We start from the raw sequence: 13,754 nt of genomic DNA, 5'->3' as shown, positions 1-13,754 counted from the left end.
GGGCTGATTAAAATTTTAGGATGGCCAATGTGAGCGTAATCCGGTTGGGAGGAGAGAAAAAAAAATAGATTTCATTTTATTTCCTTTGTGTGTATTTTTGTCTTCTAAATGTCAACTTACTCACATCTTTGAAAAATATTGTTTAGAACCCTTTATGAGAAGACTTACTTGCTCGATGGAAACAGCCAAGGATGACAATGAATTCTATCTCTTGCTGTGACATGTACACAAAAACATGGGCATGCACTACAAACAGCATCAGGCTGGATGGACATGTTTGTCTGCACGGTAGGCAAGACGTCTTTCAGCTTTGATCAGAAAGATATTCACAGTTGTTTGAAATAATATAGGCTTGCCTTTTTTGTTGCTGTTAAATTTAGAGTCTTGGTCAGAATTTTTTAATTGAGTTCTCGCTTCTGGAAAAAACAGTTGTGTTTCAACAAAAGGAAAACCTGCAAATGCACATACAGTATGATAATGCACAATACACTGTAGCAAAATAGAATCTTTTCAAACCTTTGCATTTTTTGAATGGACGAGTGGGGCCAGAGTTGGGTCTGAGCAAAGATTCACAGTCTCTGGACTGTGAAGCAAATGCACAAGCTATGAGCGAAAATCTGCCGCCCAGCCAAAACCTGTCCATTCAGAGCCAAAGTTCATTAAAAAAAAATTTCCAGCGTAGTCCTACATTTACCCGTGAAGTAATCCTCCTCAAACTCTCTTCAACTCAATTATCCAATTACTTTTATTAATCCCTTGATTCTATTTCTGCAAATGACCACATCCTTGTTTATCCGGTTTACGTGGATTATGTTCAGAATAAATTTGGTAAAAAAAAATATGTATGCATTTTTTTTCTTTTTACCTATGTTTGTATCCAATATTTTTGCTGACTCTGTATGCAAAATAAAAAGGCTTTTATTTCCGATATATTTACACTATTTAATATCAGAAACAGAAAGCCTTTAATAGTCCTACAGTGTGGAAACTTGCAATCTACAGCAGCAAATTTGCTGGGGGTGGGAAAAGGGGTCGAAAGGAAAAAAAACAAAGTATTGCATGTACAAAAAAATACAGAAGAGTAGTAGTACAGTAGTAGTAGTAGTAGTAGTAGTACAACTGCACAAACATTTGTAATAGAAAGAACTGTACATAGTGCAAAGTATAAAGCATATATGATATATGTAACTGTATTTTGTCTACAACATATCTCAATATCTCTCCCTGTATTTTCTTTTTTGCATATTTCGGTGACCATACTGTAAGTGATTGAATGTTTATGTCCGCATGTGATTAAGTGGAGGAATAATTCGTGATTTTCTTTGTTTACGGGTGCATGTTGCTCTTACGTGGGTTCAGGGTATGAGCTTGTGTGGCCTTGTGTCTGGTACTAACTCATCCGGCTATTAATTGTGTTAGCACCGCAGCTGTTTGCATTGAGCAGATTGAGAACAACGCTACAGGGTCCTTCTGCTTCCCTCCACAGGGACGAGCTTCCAGACCTCATTTTTGCCACTTAATTCAAACCAATTTTTAACTTTTCATTTTTTAAATTGTTTCTTCTTCCAACCCCCTTTTTGCTTCTGCCTGACTCTTGTATTCTTCATTTACTGTGGTCTGACGACATTATCAAGAATGATGAAACAACAAGTGGACAATTCATTGCATGCAGTTACTTTTTAGGCCTGGTAAATAAATAGCATATGTCCCCTCCACAATTTCACCCCGCATCCACCTTTCTCTTTTGAATGCGCGGATACTGATCAATTTAATGTCAATACAGTAAAGTCTCGTTATATCGATATTCAAGGGAGTCCGAAAAAATATCGATATAACCGGCCGGGACTATCGATATATCCGACCCTGTTTGCATGTAATTTTCTCCGTGCGTGCATAGAAATAATATCGCTATAACCGGGACTATCGATATATCCGATATCGATATAACGAGACTTTACTGTATTTAGAGTGGGAGCAGTTGACTTTGGACAAAACTAGACCTCCTGCCAAGCACAGATTGTTTGCCAACAAATAATGTATCATACCACAAAGACTTTGTGATAAAGTCACTAGTTTGCTACACATTTTTAACACACAAGCCCAACTCTCGGACTGTTGGTCTCTCAACGCCAGAAGTGTTGTGCTTCTCACTTTGTGTCAGGCATATGAGACCAGCCTGTCCTGTGGTTATGTGGCTATTTGGGTCCAACAGGTTGATGTGGCTCTGTCCTTTGCTGCCCATATGCCCCTGACATCTGTCCTCACATCTGTTAATTGTGGACAGCCGGGGGTCGGATACAAAAAGAGCCTTTCCTTTTCGCACATAGATAACAAAATACGCCATCGGGCCACCTACATGATTAGCACGGAGAATACTTGTATATTCTAAGTGACGACTGTATTGATACTGTCGACGGGATTGGTGATTATTTGTGTGTCTCTTCAAATGATACATGTTCCATTGATGTACAAGGTAACAAGGCAGACCGTCATGAAGCAGAAACACTAACCCAATATGCACAAGTTGTTTGTGTAACAGATTCTGTAATTTACATCCGATACCGTATATTTAAATATTGGAGAGCTGTTTGGTCAGTTAATATTGAATATCTATAAAATGATTTGCAGCGGCTAATTTTGATTTGCATTTTATGTACATGTATTTTATTCATGTTTATTTTTCTTCCTTCCCCAATCTAGGGCTTCACGCTTTAAGGGGTATCAACAACAAGACAGCCAGGAGCTACTTCACTATTTGCTGGATTCCATACGAGTAGAAGAAACTAAAGTGAGTAATATCCATTTCTTTAGGGAACACAGAACGGCCCGTTTGATATATTTTTTTTCTATACCTGTTATAATTTTGCAAATCAGAGTTTTGATCTGATGTTTCATAACACGCATACACTCCTGTGACCGTGTGCACGTGTATGGCTGCGAGGCTGCGATGCATTGCCACCCCCAAACTCTTCACAGAGTAATTAGCAGGCCCAAAGCCGTTTTTTGGAAGGCTGAGATGTTCCCAGTTGCCCCACCAGTGGCTATGTGAACCTAGCAAGGGACATTAGCGGGTGTGTTTAGTGGTCAGCCCCAGGCTCCACTGTCTCAGATCCTATTCAAACTTGTGAACATATGCAGTTGTGCCACTTCAGGGACTTGCAAGTGGTATAGCCAGCATCATTGTGCGATCTTGGGAAACCCACAGCTGCTGAATGAACTCCCGGGCTGCCCCATTGTGCTTGGGGGTCACCCATCAGCCCCTCCCTGACACACACACACACACACACACACACACACACACAGACACATCATCCAATTTAATCAGGGGCGCGTAGAGGAGGAGTTTCAGTCTTCATGTAATCAAATGCTTTTGATCAACCAGGCGTGTTCACAAAATACACTACCATAATAGCTAATCTTCTGTGTTAAAGGGAAACAATCTGACATTTTTGGGGTACATTTTTACTGGGGAAAAATGTACCCCAAAAAGACCCTAAAAACACTTCTGTCCCAAATTAGTAATCTTTCATTTGTTTGTGCTCATTGTTCATCTCCTGTAACATTTTGAGTGTTTTATTCATACATTGCAGGAGAGTGTTAATCCATGCTGCTGTATGTGTAGCTGAGCATGAGGAGGTGATGGCCGCTGACTATCCTCTTCCAGAGGCCCTAAATGTTTGTGTTCATTGGCTATTAGTATCAGGGAGCTAAATATGCTAATGTGGCCCCAGTCAATTATCAGCAATTAACTGAGACGGTAGTTATTACTCTCTCAGGGCATGGACTGTCCTTCTTCACCTCATCTTCTTTTTTGGTTCCACTCCTACACCCTTTTACCAGCAATCCTGCCCACGCCCACTCCTTACCCATGTGGGAGTGTGCATGCTGTTACTTTTGAGAGAAGGGGTGGGGGTTACTGGTAATTAATTAGGAGAGCATCAGCCTCATCTCCATGTGCTGTGTTGACTGAGTGGTCTGAAAGATTGGCTGGACTGGGATTAACAAGGTTTTTTGACCTAAATAGCCAGTCCAATGCGTGGGTCCTGTGACAATGGGGGTGACTGGTCTCAAATACAGACACAGACCACAGGCAATTATATATTGATTGGTGCTTTACTGTGGCTGTGCCTCTTCACAGCTCTCTCACCAACAACTCACTGACCGTGTCACCTTTAATCAGAGGAATGCTCTCTCTAAAGAGTTTACACGCGCGCACACGCACATACACACGCGCGCACACACACAGACACAAATGAAGCTCATCTTAACAGTTTCAGACAAGGACAATCATTATTTTACTAATGATGCTTGTAATAAATACAACTGTCAAGCAGAGCATTTGCAGGGAAGTTGATATTTTTGTCATGGATGTAATTAAACAACTACAAAGAAACAGAAAGGGAATTTACCATAGATTGCAATGTTCACGTTTAAGTTCGCCAAGGAATTTCACGTGAAGTCACAGTTGTTTCCTTTTATTTGTTTTCCAGAGGATCAAGGCAGCAATCCTCAGGGCTTTCAATAATCCCACCGAGAAGACGGCAAATGAGGAAACCAGGCGTCAAGTCAAAGGTTTGTAATGCTGAACGGACTAAGAACCATACTGCCATCTACTGGCCCTTCAATGAAAGGCTATTATCTAACATCTAAACAAGATACTGTACAATATTTACAAATCAAAACCTGAGAGCTGCTAAGGCAGATAATATGAAAGACAGCCTCGTCATTTCAGGTTTCAAATTGGGGCGCGAGTTTATAGCCCTAAGAGTACTGAACTGTATTGTCTTGGTGAATGTGGCATTTTCACCAAATAGTCACTTACAGTTATATTCTTATACATTTTTAAAACAAATTCACAATGTCTCATCCCACCAGCATATGGGAAGGAAGGTGTAAAGATGAACTTCGTTGACCGCATCTTTGTTGGAGAGCTGACCAACACCATTATGTGTGAAGAGTGTGAACATGTAAGTGTGGGTGGGTAAAATGAGAAATCCTTTATTTGTCTCACAATGGAGAAAGTAAACATGATGTATGAATCAATCAAAATAAATCAGTAGCATTGAGAGTGAATCTTTCTTGAGATGCATCTTATTACAACACATACACACAAAAGATTAAGATCAGGGAATGTTGTGAAGCACTTTCAGATGTTTTGCGATTCACAGCTGTATACAATAAATACATTTAACTTCTCTTCACTGATTTCTCTTTCAGATCTCGACAGTTAAGGAAGCTTTCATAGACATCTCTTTACCCATTATAGAGGAACGTGTAAGACGCTGAACAACGGTTTTATGAATGATGGATTCTTAATTTTGCTTAAAATGAACTTTTTTTTTACTTTGTGCTGATGGTGTTGTTTACTTGCTACAGATATCAAAACCATCTTATAGTGTCAGGTCAGTGAAGAGAAATCAGGAGCAGGAAAGCAACACAGCGGTCCTTTCCACTACGAACTCAGCCACCAAAAACACTAGGAAGCCGAGTGGACAGGTGGGTCACTGCTCCTATTCGACGCTATTTTACACATCAGCATTCAAATGTCTATGATGGCGAAATGTTGTCATGGTTTTTATTTTTTGTTCTTCAGAAACACAGCCACGGCAGGAGGTCTTCCAGTTCTGTGGACGGAAAGGGGGCTGGCTGCAGTATGGAACAACCTCAAGAATTGGGAATTGCAGGTGGATCAGCCCACGAAATGGGCACTTGTGGAAGCCTCTCAGATGCAAGCGAGAGAGGCTCTGGTCCTCAAGACAGCAGTAATGATGCCGACAGCGAGGCTTCAGAAAGCGATTGGCCCTCTCACTCTTCCTGCTCCAGTCATGTCCAATCTCACCCGACACTCACTGTCAATTCATCCACTCTATCACTTTCTACCTCATCATCCTCCTCTTCCAAGCAAGTTGATACTGTTGAGCCGCTTGCAAGCCGCTTGCAATCAAAAGTCAGCCTTGGCTGTAATTCGGTGGACATGACTTCCTCTTTGCGATGTTCTCCTGAAGAAACAGAGGAAACAAAATCCAGAGAGAATCTCCATCATCATTACCAGCTGGGGGCGTTCCAGGCACTCTCCCAAAGTTATAATCCTGGCTCCAAGGAGTGCTCCATCCAGTCCTGCCTACACCAGTTTACCTCATTGGAACTTCTGATGGGCAACAACAAATTGCTTTGTGAGAGCTGCACTGAACGCAGACAAAAAAAGATGCGCAAGGCCAGCTCAGCTGGTGGGCAAAAAAAACCTTTCATGTCCATTCGTTGTACTAAATTCATCCTGTCTACTTGATAACTAATGTTAAGCAGATTCCTTACTTACAGACAGTGTATTGTCGGTGTTCAAATACCTGACATGTTTCGGCGACTACTTCCGCCTTCGTCAGAGTGTCACGGATGTTGCTGTGACGCGCCATTTTCAGCTGGTGTTGCTATGAGGGCGTGACCTACCTGTCAGAACTGACAGGCAAGCCACGCCCCCCGCTGTCCGCTCGTCCCTCCAGGATGCTGCTCCAGGTAGTAGAGAGCATGTAAGCTCCCTCATCCCTGTTGATGGTCCTTGGTCCTCGCTTTCGGATTTCAATGGCCTCCCTGATCCAGCGCTGATGTTTTTTGTCTTCGGTGCGGATGACTCTGGCCTTCTCCCAGTCCATGATGTGGTTCTCTCTTTTGCAGTGGTCCGTGATGGCTGATTTATGGTGCTCCTGTTGTGCTTGTTCTTTTATTGCTCTTGTTTGGATTGTTGCCGTCTCCTTCTCGCACTCGTTCTTGTGCTCTTTCTTTCTTGTATTGAAACTCCTTCCTGTCTCCCCGATGTATGATTTATTGCAATAGTCATGCAATAAATCATACATCGGGGAGACAGGAAGGAGTTTCAATACAAGAAAGAAAGAGCACAAGAACGAGTGCGAGAAGGAGACGGCAACAATCCAAACAAGAGCAATAAAAGAACAAGCACAACAGGAGCACCATAAATCAGCCATCACGGACCACTGCAAAAGAGAGAACCACATCATGGACTGGGAGAAGGCCAGAGTCATCCGCACCGAAGACAAAAAACATCAGCGCTGGATCAGGGAGGCCATTGAAATCCGAAAGCGAGGACCAAGGACCATCAACAGGGATGAGGGAGCTTACATGCTCTCTACTACCTGGAGCAGCATCCTGGAGGGACGAGCGGACAGCGGGGGGCGTGGCTTGCCTGTCAGTTCTGACAGGTAGGTCACGCCCTCATAGCAACACCAGCTGAAAATGGCGCGTCACAGCAACATCCGTGACACTCTGACGAAGGCGGAAGTAGTCGCCGAAACATGTCAGGTATTTGAACACCGACAATACACTGTCTGTAAGTAAGGAATCTGCTTAACATTAGTCTTTCATGTCCATGTTTAACCCGCATAGGGTTTTAAAATGATGTATTTGCAACAGCTCTCCATTCAAACAAATGGGCAAATGCCTCTGGTATTTCAGAATTCTCACTTGTATTTTGCATTTCTCTTGTAGAGAAAAGGGTAGAGAAGATTTACACCAGTGCAAGGAAACAAATGCTCATTTCTTCACTTCCTCCTGTGATCACGTTGCATCTGAAACGCTTCCACCAGGTTTGTCATCTTTTTTTAAAAATCAATTGACTTTTTTTGTGTGCATATGAATGCTTCAGCTCACGAACCTTTCGCCTCACGAACATTACATTTGCGAGCATATAGTCTCGGCTGACGAACTAGTTTTCGGCGGACGAACCAAACCGCACAGCACCATGGTGGCTGGCGGACTAGTTTTCGGCGGATAAACACCAAACCACACGGTCGAACAGCGGTCGAGTAGTTTTCGTCACCCCCTTTCTTTGAGTCCGGACGTGGTTTGTTATTGAGTTTATACTTTTGCTATTATGGGACCAAAAAGATCCCACCACAAGCCGAAGAAGACACAAAAGAAAATTACGGTTGAGCAGAAGAAGGAGATCATCAAAAAACACGAACGAGGTGTGCGTTTGTGTGACATAGCGTCCCAGTACCAGTATGCTAAGTCGACCATTGCTACCAACCTTAAGAACAAGGAAGCTATTAAGAATGCGTGTGTGGCTAAGTGTGTTTCTGTGTTGTCGAAGCAACGGTCTCAGGCAATAGAAGAGGTTGAAAAACTTCTGTTGATTTGGATTAATGAAAAGCAGCTAACAGGGGACAGTGTGAGTGAGGGTATTAATTACAATACAATAGCACATTTATTATACATAAAATAAGGTATATTTTGTGTAGTTTTCAGGCTTATTTAGCAGAAAATTATGTTTAATGGCAACCTGGGAACGCATTATTCTCATTTTAATGGTTTCTTATGGGAAATAAATGTTCGGAAGACGAACTTTTCGCCTTACACACACTTTCTGGGAGCCAATTAAGTTCGTGAGCTGAGGTATCACTGTATGTGTATTTCTGAATGTATGTCTGAGAGTCAGACATCTGACCGCTGCCGTTTTGTCTTCAAAGGCAGGTGTGAATCTACGAAAGGTGAACCGCCATGTCGACTTTCCGTTGATCTTAGATCTGGCCCCATTTTGTTCAGCGTCATGCAAGGTAGAAATGTATTTCACTCATAGGTACAACCGCATTATCTGTGCCAAATTGTTTTTCTATTTCACATTAGCTTTATTTTTTAATGAATGTTCTTTGGCTTTAGTGTAGTTGGTGAATAGTTACGTTAAAAATAAACGTATTATTATGATTACTATTACCGTTTTTCTTATTTTCCTTTGTGCTATTTGTATTTGTACAACTTCAGCAGAACCTGCTGCATGGCGACCGCGTCCTTTACAGCCTGTATGGGATTGTAGAGCATAGTGGCTCAATGCGTGGTGGTCACTACACTGCATATGTAAAGGTCCGTGCTCCCCAAAGGAAAACAGAGCATCACAGGAACTTGTCAGGTCAGGGCTCAGCAGTCTCTATTACTAACTCCTTTCGAATTGTTATAATGCCCATTTTCAAAGTCTTGTCCTCAATGAAGCAAATGTTCCATGGAATTGTGTCGAGCTGAGACAGACAGCTTTGCTTGTTACTGATGTGCTAATGAGTTGCATAATGCGACAGTGGCATACTCATTTGTTAAATTCATTTTTTTTGCCTTTCTTTATTTGATATATATTTGGCAATCACGTCTGCATCAAATCCCTTTTCGCTGAAACATATTTGTAAAATTCCCCTCCAAAATAGATTCATACGCTTGAGTGAATTTTCTTCTAATTCATGAGGGATTTTTTTGTTTAGTGTGATGTAGTCTGAAAAATACGATCCAGTGATACCTCATCTTATGAACTTAATTGGTTCCCAGAAAGGCTTGTTTGGAAGGCGAAAAGTTTGTCTTCCAAACATTTATTTCCAATAAGAAACCATTAAAAAGAAAATAATCCATTCCCAGGTCCCCAGAAAACATAATTTTCTACTAAATAAGCCTTAAAACTACACAAAATATACCTTATTTTATGTAAAACGAAAGTGCTATTTTATTGTAATTAAAGAAATAAACGGTACTGTACATAAGTCTTTTTATTTACCTTTGTGATGGTCGTTGATGTAGTTGCCTCTTGATGATATCCGAGTGAAGTTGCCGTGCTTTCTTGGCAATAATACCCTCACTCACACTGTCCCTTGCTAGCTGGTTTTTGTTAATCCAAATTAACAGAGGTTTTTCAGCCTCTTCTATTGCCTGAGACTGTTGCTTAGACAACAGAGAAACACCCTTAGCGACACATGCACGCTTAATAGCTTCCTTGGTCGACTTAGCCTCCCGGTACTGGGACGCTATGTCACACAAACGCACACCTCGTTCATGTTTTTGGATGATCTCCTTCTTCAGCTCGACCGTAACTTTCCTTTTGTGTCCTCTTTGGCTTAACACTAGCCTGTGGTGGGGTCTTTTTTGGTCCCATAATAGCGAAAGTATCCTTGATAGCAAAACGCATCCGCACTCAAAGAAAGGGGGAGCTGTGGCGCTGTTCGACCGTGTGGTTTGGTGTTCGACCGCCAAAAACCAGTCCGCCAGCCACCGTGGCGCTGTTCGGTTTTGTTCGTCCGCCGAAAACTAGTTCGTCAGCCAAGACTATATGCTTACGAATTTAATGTTTGTCAGGCTTTTCGTTTGGGAGCTGAAGCGTTCGTATGCTGAGGTATCACTGTGCTTCTAATTCAGGCGTGGTCAATCACGACAGATGCATTGGGCCCCCCCGCCTTAAAATCTGAGGTAATTTGCTGACAATCTTAGTGCTTACCACCCTTATTTGCGCATGCAGCCAGTCAGTCGTCATCTGACTGGCTGCCCTGTACGTCAATCAAGTAACAGTTTTAATGATAGCCTGACATCATAACTTATCTGTCCATACTGTCCATGGAAGCGTTATTTGAAAATCAGCACCACTGTGGAGCAAGTGGTGCTGCTCCACGAGTCTTGCTGCTTGTCATGTGAAAGCCCGAAAGCCGAAATGAACCAGTCCATGAGCTGCATCTGACTCGTTGGCCACCCCACTTGTAATTGGAATTTAAATATTTTTGATCCAATTAAGAAATCATGACTGAGAATGGGATGACAGAATATATACTAATGCATAGCTTCAATTGAATAAAAAAAATTGTACAGTCTTGTGCAAAAGTCTAACTTTCTTTGTTGTTGTCATATACTCATTGTCGCCTCAGTCAGTAACTTGTAAGATTTCAACTAATATAGTAAAGTCTCGTTATATCGATATCGGTTATATCGATAGTACTGCTTATTACGATACTATTTCTATGAATGCAAGGAGAAAATTTACATGCCGCAGGATTGGATATATCGATAGTCCGGTTATAGCGATATTTTTTCAGACTCCCGAGAATATCCATATAACAAGACTTTACTGTAGTTTGTAACGGGTCCACGCAAATGAATGCAAAACCATTCTTTCATTCATTCGTTTTCTGATCCGCATATCCGCACAAGCATCGCTGGGGCCTATTCCTGCAGTCTTTGGGCAGGAGGCGAGTGACACACAGTGTGCACTTAAAATAATAAAATGACTGGGGGAAAATCCATCAAAGGGGCACTGTGTTTTAGAGAGGGATTGCTGTATTTCAATCCATTTTAGGGATGATGTGGCTCAGGTTGTGAATAACGCTGGTACAAACAAGCCAAACGAAGAAAATTCCACTGTAGCATAGCTGCAAATAATGTTTCTTGTGATTTAGCAGCTAAACAGTTTGTCAGTATCGTAAACTACTGCCTCCATCACATTAAACCGTTCGTTGTTGTACACATAATGTGTTTGTGTTTCAGTTGCAAAGGACTATAGCAGCAGTTCCCAGGGCCAGTGGTTCTACATCAGTGATACTACAGTCCAAATGGTACCAGAGTCCAGAGTTCTTCTCTCTCAGGCCTATCTGCTCTTCTATGAGGAAATGATCTGATCTGACAAATTTCATACAACCGACTCGTGTTGTGTTTTCATCTCTTAAAGGACAACCGACATCACTGTTTTGTTTCCTAACTGACATCAGAAAAATGTTTTATAGCATCTAAAATACCCAAAACACGCAGTATGATATTTTTAGTCAAATGCAAAACACCAATAAAAATGACTTAAAGCAGGGGTCCCCAAACTTTTTCCTGTGAGGGCCACATAACTTTTCTCTTCTGTGATGGGGGGCCGGTGTCAGTCTGTAACAGAAAAAGTGTGACGATCGTAGGGGAGCTTAATTTTTTTTTCCAGACAGCCGCACACAACCAAATAACCCTTTACATGTGCTTTACAGAAAAATCCCGGGAAAACACATAAATAACGCGATGGTGAATCGTTGTGTGTTGCACCAAGACTACTTGACATTCGCTGACACAAATTCCCAGCAGACAAATCAGCCCATTTCAAACGGAGCTTGGGTGCCATCTTCTGCATTTTCTGGGACGCTACGCTACACATCAGTCCTGACGCTTCAAAATGACCCGGAAGGACTTTTTTAATCGATTACCTGTGTTTTGCTTTTCTACTTTCATTTCTTTCATAACTTTGCTGCTGTGAAATGTAAATGTCTCCACTGCGAGACTAATAAAGGCAAATCCAATCCAATCCAAACATTCATGCTTTCCTCTTCAGAACTATTTGAATCATATTCATAACTGGATGTGTAACAAGAAAGCATATTCTCCGAATCTGAAGCCATTGTTTTGATTGTTGAGCAAGGCAAGACGTCTTGGCATAACGTCACCAACTAGGGGCGGGACTTTCTGAAAATCCCCAATTTTCAGCTCAATTTTTTTGCAGTTTTAGCACACTTTAATTAAGTCATTTTTATTGGTGTTTTGCATTTGACTAAAAATATCAGCCTGTGTGTTTTGGGTATTTTAGATGCTATAAAACGTTTTTCTAATGTCAGTTAGGAAACAAAAAAAAATGTGCCGGTTGTCCTTTAAGGATTGGAAAATGGGAACTGCTTTTCTTCAATTACATTTACTATTCTTTTCTGTCATACATTCAATATCATACAATTATCTGGATGAACATTTGAATATGGGGTTACGCTGCAAATGGCGTTTGCTTTTTACTGGTGTTGTACTTACTGGTTGGATGAGTCCAACCCTGTTAATACAACAAGGTGTCAGAGGTTTATTTAGTCAGCATGGCGACCAGATATTATCATTTGAAATGAAACTTTGAGGCATTTATTCACATAACCTACTATGATATGAGTCAAAATTCACATTATACTGTTTGACTTGCTACACAGAGCAAAGTAAAAGGTTGCGCAATCCATTTCTTCCCTTTTACGTCAAAATATTTCAGCACATCACATTTGCCAAAGATTAAGTCAAATACAAATCAAAACAATCAAAAGTGTTTTTCTGTATTTTTGGGGGTTTATTTAAGGCAATCGTTTGTGGCGCATGGAAAATACTGAATACTGTTGATCATGTAAATCTCATTGCATTACTTGCACAGTATTTGGCCTCTGTTGTTGTAGCTAACATCCAGACATAAAATGCCTACCCAGCTACTATTGCTAAGGTTTTACCAAATCATAGGAATGAAACGCTGAAACTTCACGCCTCACTGAAAAAACATCTGTGTATAATATGCAAAATATGCGTGTTCTTACACACACACACACACACACACACACACACACACACACACACACACACACACACACATATATATATATATATATATATATATATATATATATATATATATATATATATATATATATATATATATATATTGTGATGTCACGAGAGGCTGTGTCCTGGAGGGCAAATACATCCCCCTAAGATGGCTCCACCCAGAGAGAGTCTTGGCCCCATCTGGTGGAAGGCAGCAATTAAAACCACACACCTGCAGCTGATCAGGGCTTGATTGGCAGGCAAGGCTCTTAAGGCAGAGAGCCTCTGAGTGTGGAGCTTGGGGAAAGACAAGCTCGATTGCTGCGTGGAACTCATCGCCAGTTGGGACCACACGACTGGACACTGGATTTGAACCTAGCTAAGGTGGCTAGGCTACATGATGAGGACGTCAAGAGTGGTGAGGCCTAGTGACTCTTGTAAAGAACTCCGTCTTCAGTTTTCCCTCAGAAGAGACATTATTTGGATTTAAGTAGCAGAAGAGACTTTATTTGGATTTAAGTATCAGAAGAGACTTTATTTTGACAAGTATTGGAAGAGACACTATTCGATTTGCTTGTGAATTCCCCCTGAAACCCTTGATTAAAACCTTTGTTTGTATCCAAACCTGTCGTCCATTGCAC

General features: G+C 41.3%; 1 protein-coding gene across 9 annotated transcripts in view; it reads left to right on the top strand.

The window, feature by feature from the left end:
- usp45 (ubiquitin specific peptidase 45) overlaps window positions 1-13,145 on the top strand; it is a 52,855-nt gene extending 39,710 nt beyond the window's left edge. For 5 of the 9 annotated variants that reach the window (XM_088997949.1, XM_088997951.1, XM_088997952.1 and 2 more), the window contains 10 exons: window positions 2,701-2,788; window positions 4,491-4,572; window positions 4,876-4,967; window positions 5,218-5,274; window positions 5,377-5,496; window positions 5,594-6,227; window positions 7,498-7,595; window positions 8,478-8,564; window positions 8,770-8,914; window positions 11,293-13,145. In XM_088997949.1, coding sequence (XP_088854075.1) covers window positions 2,701-2,788; window positions 4,491-4,572; window positions 4,876-4,967; window positions 5,218-5,274; window positions 5,377-5,496; window positions 5,594-6,227; window positions 7,498-7,595; window positions 8,478-8,564; window positions 8,770-8,914; window positions 11,293-11,423 — 1,534 coding nt within the window. In that variant the 3' untranslated portion in view covers window positions 11,424-13,145. Of the gene's footprint in view, window positions 1-2,700; window positions 2,789-4,490; window positions 4,573-4,875; window positions 4,968-5,217; window positions 5,275-5,376; window positions 5,497-5,593; window positions 6,228-7,497; window positions 7,596-8,477; window positions 8,565-8,769; window positions 8,915-11,292 lie in introns of those variants that run through there. The other 4 variants (XM_088997947.1, XM_088997948.1, XR_016115201.1 and 1 more) reach the window with 3 other exon arrangements.
- Window positions 13,146-13,754: the final 609 nt, after the last annotated feature.

This window comes from Hippocampus bargibanti, linkage group LG06 (genome assembly GCF_051943395.1).
Source record: "Hippocampus bargibanti isolate YZ-2025 linkage group LG06, ASM5194339v1, whole genome shotgun sequence".
Classification (NCBI taxonomy): domain Eukaryota; kingdom Metazoa; phylum Chordata; class Actinopteri; order Syngnathiformes; family Syngnathidae; genus Hippocampus; species Hippocampus bargibanti.
This window is presented reverse-complemented; position numbering and strand designations above follow the sequence as displayed.